General features: G+C 46.4%; 2 protein-coding genes and 1 pseudogene across 2 annotated transcripts; 1 reads left to right on the top strand and 2 right to left on the bottom strand.

Annotated features, from left to right (window-relative positions):
• Positions 1 to 445: 445 nt before the first annotated feature.
• Positions 446 to 563, top strand: LOC117241452 (annotated as a pseudogene).
• Positions 564 to 1018: 455 nt separating this feature from the next.
• Positions 1019 to 6056, bottom strand: LOC117241451. Its single transcript, XM_033507380.1, has 3 exons — positions 5789 to 6056; positions 2727 to 4819; positions 1019 to 1147 (listed from the first exon to the last, which is right to left on the bottom strand). The coding sequence occupies exons 1-3, from the start codon at positions 6054 to 6056 to the stop codon at positions 1019 to 1021; spliced, it is 2490 nt and encodes an 829-aa protein (XP_033363271.1).
• A 24-nt stretch (positions 6057 to 6080) lies between these two features.
• On the bottom strand, positions 6081 to 6845 carry LOC117241450. Its single transcript, XM_033507377.1, has one exon. The coding sequence runs from the start codon at positions 6843 to 6845 to the stop codon at positions 6081 to 6083; it is 765 nt and encodes a 254-aa protein (XP_033363268.1).
• Positions 6846 to 7327: the final 482 nt, after the last annotated feature.

Below are 7327 nucleotides of genomic sequence, written 5' to 3'. Positions count from 1 at the left end.
CCAATAGCAACCCGACGCTACCGGGTTTTGCCTTTACGACTCAAGAAATAACCTTTGTGCTAACCAAAACTGGAGAACAGCCTTTGTGCGGATACACCCTGTTATCCACAGAACACCCCAAGCTCTTTTTCCTAAAAACGACTAAAGGAAATACATTTATACCCAAACGTAAAACAGCAGTCAAAAATTTGGATGTATTCACATACGTTAACTCAAAATTCATTTACGTAGATAAACTGTCAGAAGACAAATAACGGCACTCTATCAGGATATATTGACACTAAGATGCACCTCGGAAAAGAAAATAATAGAGAATGCATTCAGTCTAGCAACTATATTACCTGCTGAATTTGCGTATGCAATAATCAAAACTCCAGGACACATGGCTTTGGTCGCAGGAGAAGCAGTACACATAGTTAAATGCATTCCAGTTCAAGTGAAAGTAGGCAATGCCCTGGCCGCGCTGAGTGCACTCGTTCCCGTTAGATCACGAAAGTTAAGCAGCGCCGGGCACGGATATTACTTGGATGGGTGATCGCCTGGGATTCCGTGTGGCGTTGGCAGAGCGCGCTGGGCCCGCCGCGCCCCCCATGCGGTGGTTGATACGGATGCCAGCGCGAAGGTTCGTTTCTCAGAGGAGATTCCTGATCAAGTGTTGGAGGCTTTCCTACGCCACCATTCCTCAGATCAAGGGGGGATACTTGTCCTGAAGTACTCTCATGGTGTTTAGATAGGTTTCGTGAAATGTATCCTGATGCTCCGTGTGTAGATTTTGACTTTACTTGGTAACAGTGCCTTATTTATTCATGTGTGTATATATGCCTAAATGTGTTCCCAGCGGGTGTTATTTTATTGGAGTGATTTTGTCTATATTCTTATATTTTATTTAATAAGATATGTTTTGTTTGTTGTTTTTCTCCCTTGCATTGACACGCGGTGAGTAGCGTCGGCTTCCGGATGACGGGTTGTGCATCTTGATTGTTGATTTGGTATATTATCATTACGTAGATTTTGATTACTATTTCCATGTGATTGTTGCCTCCGGTGTTTGATTTGATTTACTGTTATGAACATAGGTTTTGGTCATTTCGATATTAACGTTTAATGATGCATACGGAGGTATCTTCGCCAGAGGTTCCCATGCGGACTGTTCCAGTGCATATCTTTTTTTGTTTTCTTTTATTTAGTTTATCCTTTTTCGTTCATTTTTTATTCACTGCAAGTAGTATTTCAGCGCAAGAAGAAGAGGGGTTGTAACCAGTCACGAGAAACAAACCATGGATTAAAACCTTATAATAAATTATTAAACCCTTAACTACTCATGGTGAACGGATTAAGAAGAAATAATAAATGACAATTAATACAATACACAGTAGCAAAAATGTTAAAATCTGTTAACGAACAGCCACGAGGAAGGAAAACTGGATCGTAATCAGCTATCAACCCGTCCATGATTGACGAATTAGAAGGAATATATGAAACACTGAAAGATAAAGGCAATACCCCGAAAGGAAAATCCCATTGTGACGCACTGACAAAATGAATCAACAAAAACTTCATAATAAAGCGAGACATGTTGTTTCGATCATTCGCGGAGAGACGCGATCGCGAGATATCACGTCAACGAGAGTTGTAAGTTCTCGTTACGATTAAACAATCGACGCCACGAACTGATCGATTCCCTTATTTCGATTATGATAATAAGGGTAGTTCAATGAAATTTCACAGAATTAACACAACTAAATTAATGTTTATTGCAACAACTTATTAACTAGAAAGATATAAATGGAACAACAAAAAGAAATGTGACTACGTAATGCGCGATATAAGATATGTGTGGACTGTTTGGCTTCTCGAAACGTTCTGATTCTTTCTGGAAGGCGACCCCCACTACCTTCGGATCACGCCACATTCTTTTACGCCAGATAAAATAACGGCCACGAATCGACGTTTCTGGAGGTCGCCCTGCTTAATGAACCATGCGCTTGCCACTACAATGTTTGTTTTGCCGGGCAACCGCGACGATCCGTCTGCGACATTATAGTGCCGCGACCGACAGTTAAGAATATGATCTATGGCAAGCCGCATGGCGTAACATCCTCCCCCCGTTGAGAGGGTACCGATCAAATTAGCGAGATGTGATTGAAGTTCCCATCTTAGTTCGTCTCGGTGGCTAGTTGTTCGGGTTTCTCGAGATCGGGTTGAATTGGCAGTGGGACAAGCCTTTTGACGGCCCGATCCAAAACGCTCTTTGCCGTCTGAACTGTAGCTGTCCGGATGACACCATCGGCGCCTGGATGAACCTTGATAACTCGGCCCAGAGTCCAATGCATGGAGGGAACGTTGTCCTCTCTGAGGATGACGATTGTGCCTTTTTGGATGCCGTGTCCACCCTTGCTCCACTTATTGCGGTTGGTTAGCTCGTTCAAATACTCCTTATGCCAGCGGTTCCAAAAATGCTGTTTAAGCTGTTGGATATGCTGCCATCTGGAGAGTCGGTTCGATGGAATGTCTCTGATATCTCGATCACGTAAGCACATTAGTGAATCGCCAATGAGAAAATGTCCGGGAGTGAGGACTAGGAGATCATTTGGATCGGTGGAGATAGGAGTTAGCGGGCGGGAATTGAGGACTGCTTCTATTTCTATGATAAGAGTATTCAATTGTTCAGAGGTGAGTAACTCGTTGCCGGCTACACGCCTGAGGTGGCGTTTAAATGACTTCACCGCTGCTTCCCATAGCCCACCGAAATGCGGCGAATGAGGGGGAATGAAGCGCCATTCGATTTGTTTGTCGGCTAAAAATGCGGTTACTTTTTCCTTGTGATCGTCCGATTGTAATAAATCGTGAAGCTCTCGTAATTCGTTGCTTGCTCCTCTGAAGTTGGTGCCGTTATCAGAATGGATGGTGGAGCAATAGCCTCGTCGAGCGATAAATCTGCGAAGAGCGGCGATGAAGGCTTCGCTAGTGAGATCGTCAACGAGCTCGATGTGTACCGCTTTAATTGCTAGGCATACGAAAATGGCTACGTATACTTTTATCTGACGACGGTTACGATCTCGTTTTTCCTTGATGTGGAACGGCCCGCAGTAATCGACGCCGACGTTTGTAAATGGGCGAGATTCCGTTACTCGCGCCTCCGGCAGATTACCCATCACGTATTCTACCGGCGGTGGTTGAGCGCGGCAGCAGCGGACGCAGCCTTTGATCGCCCGCCATACTTGACTTCGACCGTCAACGGGCCAGTATCTTTGTCTTACTGCGTATAACGTAGCCTGCGTTCCGGAATGCATGTGGATCTTGTGCTCGTGGTCTATGATGCGTGTTGTAACGGATGACTTAGGTAATACTATGGGATGTTTCTGGGCGAAGGTCATCGACGAATGACTGAGTCGACCCCCGACTCGCAATATTCCTTCCTTGTCTATGAACGGATTGAGTCGCGTGAGCTTACCCTTTATCGCCGCGTTCCGATCTTTTTGGAGTGTGCGAATTTCCTCGGAGAAATGGATGTTTTGCAACAATTTTATCAGTTTATTGTGCGTTATGCGTAATTCAGTAACGGTTAGGGGTGCCGCTCGGTTCCTTTTCTGTTTCCAACGGAGGCAACGAGCTATGATTCGTATCAACTTGGGCCAGGATGAATACCTTTGCAACAAACAGTAATCGGCGGGGTTTGTGGACAGACAAATCGCCCCCTTCTGCTCCGGTACTTCAATTTGCGGTGTTAGCGCCCATGTTGGCCAATAGCCTTCCGACTGGTAGAACCATGCAGGACCGTGCTGCCAGATGGTTGGGCGCAGAAACTCTTCGGGTGTTTGGCCGCGTGATATTAAGTCCGCGGGATTGTCGTCGGTAGGAACGTGGCGCCAATCGCGGATGCTGGTTTTTGTTTGAATTTCGGAGACTCTGTTAGCGACGAATGTTTTAAGGGTGTGAGGTGATGTATTGAGCCAATGGAGGACGATAGTGGAATCGGTCCAATAGATAGTTCGAGTAATTTTGTGTGATAGGGCTTGTTGTATTGTCGACATCAGGGACGTAAGAAGGAGTGCTCCGCTCAGCTCGAGCCGAGGAATGGTCTGGCACTTGAGTGGGGCGACTTTCGATTTTGCGGTTAAAAGTTGGGTCCAAACACGGCCGTTGGTGTTAAGGGTTCGAAGATAAATACAGGCTCCGTAAGCCTTTTCGCTGGCATCACAGAAACCATGCAGTTCAATTTCCATTGCGGACTCGATTATTGCCTTGCGTGGGAACCTGACGTTGTTTAATAAGGGTAATTGGGCATAGTACCTTTCCCACTCTGTATGTAACTCGATCGGAAGTGATTCACCCCAATCGATTTTCGACGACCATATTCGTTGAAGTAGCATCTTGGCCCGAACAATCACCGGTGCGAGCAGACCGAGCGGATCGTAAATTTTTGCAATCTCCGAGCTGATGATTCGTTTCGTGACTCGAGAGGGCGTGGGTTTGACTTCGACCGAGTAAAGAATAGAGTCGTCGGATGAATTCCAAAACACTCCCAGCGTCTTCAAGGTTTGCGAGTCGCCCAAAAAATGTTGGTGATTTGTTTCTTCTAAGGAGAGTCCGTGTAATAAGTCATTATCGTTTGACGCCCATTTTCGTATGTTTAAGCCGGCCAGTTGAAGTAAATTGGTGAGTTCTGTTCTGAGCGTGAGGGCTTCGTCCTTCGTTTCAGCTCCGGTGAGAGCGTCGTCGACGTAGAAATCCCGCTGCAGTACCTGTGCTGCACGTGGAAATCGATGTCCTTCGTCCTCTGCCAGTTGCTTGAGGCACCGAATAGCTAGATACGGGGCTGCGGATAAACCGAACGTTACAGTGTTAAGCTCATATGTTTCTGTTTCTCCACTCGCGCTGCGCCATAATATCCTTTGATATTTCCGATCCTCTGGTCGTACGAGGAATTGCCGATACATTTTCTCGATGTCGCCGGTGAGTACGTATTGATGAGCGCGGAATCTAATTAATATATAAAATAAATCTTCCTGTAACTTGGGTCCTGTGTGAAGTGTATCGTTTAAGGAGGTTCCGGTAGTGCTTGGTGCCGATCCGTCGAAAACTACACGGAGTTTGGTGGTTTGACTCGATGCTTTGGTCACGCCATGATGGGGTAAATAGTATCCGTTGTCGTCGGAGTGGTTGTCATTGACCTTCGTCATGTGTCCCAACGCCAGGTATTCCTGTATTACCGTTCGATATTCTGATTCGAAGCGTTTGTCGTGCTGGAATCGGCGATTGAGTGAGGCGAGTCGTTTACTCGCCAGCGTTTTAGAGGATCCGAGTGACTGAAGCTGATCGTTGAAAGGTAGAGCGACGATGTATCGTCCTTCGCTGGTGCGTCGGGTGTGGGCTTGGAAGTGTTCTTCGCATCGTCGATCTGCCTCTGAGATATGTTTAATTGAGGGTCCTTCATCGATTTCCCAAAACCGCGCGAGGTCTGCTTGTAAAGTCGTCGTGGATGTGTGAAATATGTTTGTAGCGGTTTGGGAAGTTGGACTCCCCCCGATTACCCATCCGAATCGCGTCTTTTGCAGACGCAGTCCAGGCTCGTCTGGCTGCGTGAGGTTGACTTGTCCCACACACATCGACGCGAGTGTTGAACCTGAGCTTAATAGTACATCTATCGGAGCTGGTAAATGAAATCGTGGATCGGCCAATTTGAGATTTTTTGGTATCTCAAGTGTCGAACGATCGATGGGTTCGCTGGGAATTAAGGTTGATATGATTGGAATGATAAGGAACGTTAATGTCCGCGTGTATGTACCGTCAGTGGAAGTGATCGTGGCCGTGATGTGTCGCTTAGAGGTCGTTGTCAAGGTATCTAGAGCTCCGATCGGGACCGAACATTTGTTTTGCCTTATCTTTAACGATTTTGCTAATTCCTCGGTAATGAAGTTCATACTGGATCCGGTGTCGAGCAACGCTCGACAACGGATTGGTTGCTGTTTATCATTCAAAATATTAATCTGCGCTGTGATGACTAGATCATTGGACAGTAATTCGGATGCTATTGGTTTGATATGTTCGGTCATGAACGGAGTCGTCGATCGTCGGCGTCATTGGTTGTGTGTTCGTTTGTCACTGGGCGGTGGACTTGGAGACGCGGCTGTTCGTGGTGTTTCCGATCTGTGGTCTGTTGTGTGCCTTTTGCGACGAGTGGGCGATACGTAGGGTGGCAAAAAAGATGTTGTGGATCGGCTATTTGATGGGGAAGATTTCGGGCTGGACGTGCTGGAACGAGACCCTGAATGGCGTTTTGTCCTATGCAGCATTGTATGATGTCGTTCTCCGCATACGCGACATGATCCTGCGAAACAATGCTTCGTTGTGTGCCCTTTCCCGAGGCAGTTGAGGCATAGTGATGCCCTCTTGACCTCCCGAATGCGTTCGCGAAGGGATTTGGTTTTGAAGGTGTCACATCTCCAAATGGGGTGTGGTCCTTGACAGGTGGGGCATGTTGGAGTAACCTGTGTCGCCGTAAGTGCATGCCCTCGTGATGCGCGTTGACGGACAGGAGTAGTTTGTTCCGGTGATTCTCTTGTTTGTCTGGTGATCGGTCTGGAGCTTCGTGCTAATCTCTCTAGAAAGTTTAGTAAATGAATGTACGGAGGCACCTCGTTATTGGGCAGCGTCATTTCCCATTGCTTTTGGATACTTAGTGGTATTTTCGAGAGGATGAGGCTGTTGAGTATAGCACTGGTATCGGGGTAGGATTCTCCTAATTTGTTCAATGCATATATGTGTTGTTTAAATGTGTGGACTAAGCGTCTTAATTCCGTTGGAGATTCCTTGGTTATCCTTGGATAATCAATTATTGCCATGCAGTGACTGAAAGCTGTGTATCGTGGACATTCGAAACTTTCCTTGAGAACGGCAATAGCCTGACTGTAGTTTACATTACTAAGGGGTAACGCGTTTAAACAATCGGCTGCTTCTCCTTGCAGGGCGGACTGCAGGTAATGGAATTTCTGTATGTCAGTGAGACTAGGATTTTTATCGATTGTGGAGGAAAAGGTATCATAAAACGTGTTCCATTTTTCTAAGCTTCCGTCAAAGGTAGGGAGCCGAAGATCTGGTAATTTAATGGATATCGGATTTAAACTTGCGGATGATGCACAGGTTGAAGGGTTTATGGATGTCGACGGCGAAGCTGTTTGCGCGTTCCTCAGAAGATTTTGTAGCCTTGTGTCTACCGCGACGTACTGATCCCTTATTTCGAAGCCGCGCGCTTGTTCCTCCTCGTCCAATACTTCTAATTCGAGTTGAATCGCTTCGAATTGACTCGCAACTTCGGTCAGTTATT

Source organism: Bombus vosnesenskii, unplaced genomic scaffold (assembly GCF_011952255.1).
Source record: "Bombus vosnesenskii isolate JDL3184/JDL3185 unplaced genomic scaffold, Bvos_JDL3184-5_v1.1 scf7180000015925, whole genome shotgun sequence".
Lineage (NCBI taxonomy): Eukaryota > Metazoa > Arthropoda > Insecta > Hymenoptera > Apidae > Bombus > Bombus vosnesenskii.
This window is presented reverse-complemented; position numbering and strand designations above follow the sequence as displayed.

Coding starts and splice junctions, on each gene's coding strand:
- LOC117241450 (XM_033507377.1), bottom strand. CDS start 6,845: ATGGCAATAATTGATTATCCAAGGATAACCAAGGAATCTCCAACGGAA.
- LOC117241451 (XM_033507380.1), bottom strand. CDS start 6,056: ATGACCGAACATATCAAACCAATAGCATCCGAATTACTGTCCAATGAT. Junction 4,820..5,788: donor CACGATCACTTCCACTGACG/GTACATACACGC, acceptor GTTTATCCGCAG/CCCCGTATCTAGCTATTCGG. Junction 1,148..2,726: donor GTGGGCTATGGGAAGCAGCG/GTGAAGTCATTT, acceptor GCACTGGAACAG/TCCGCATGGGAACCTCTGGC.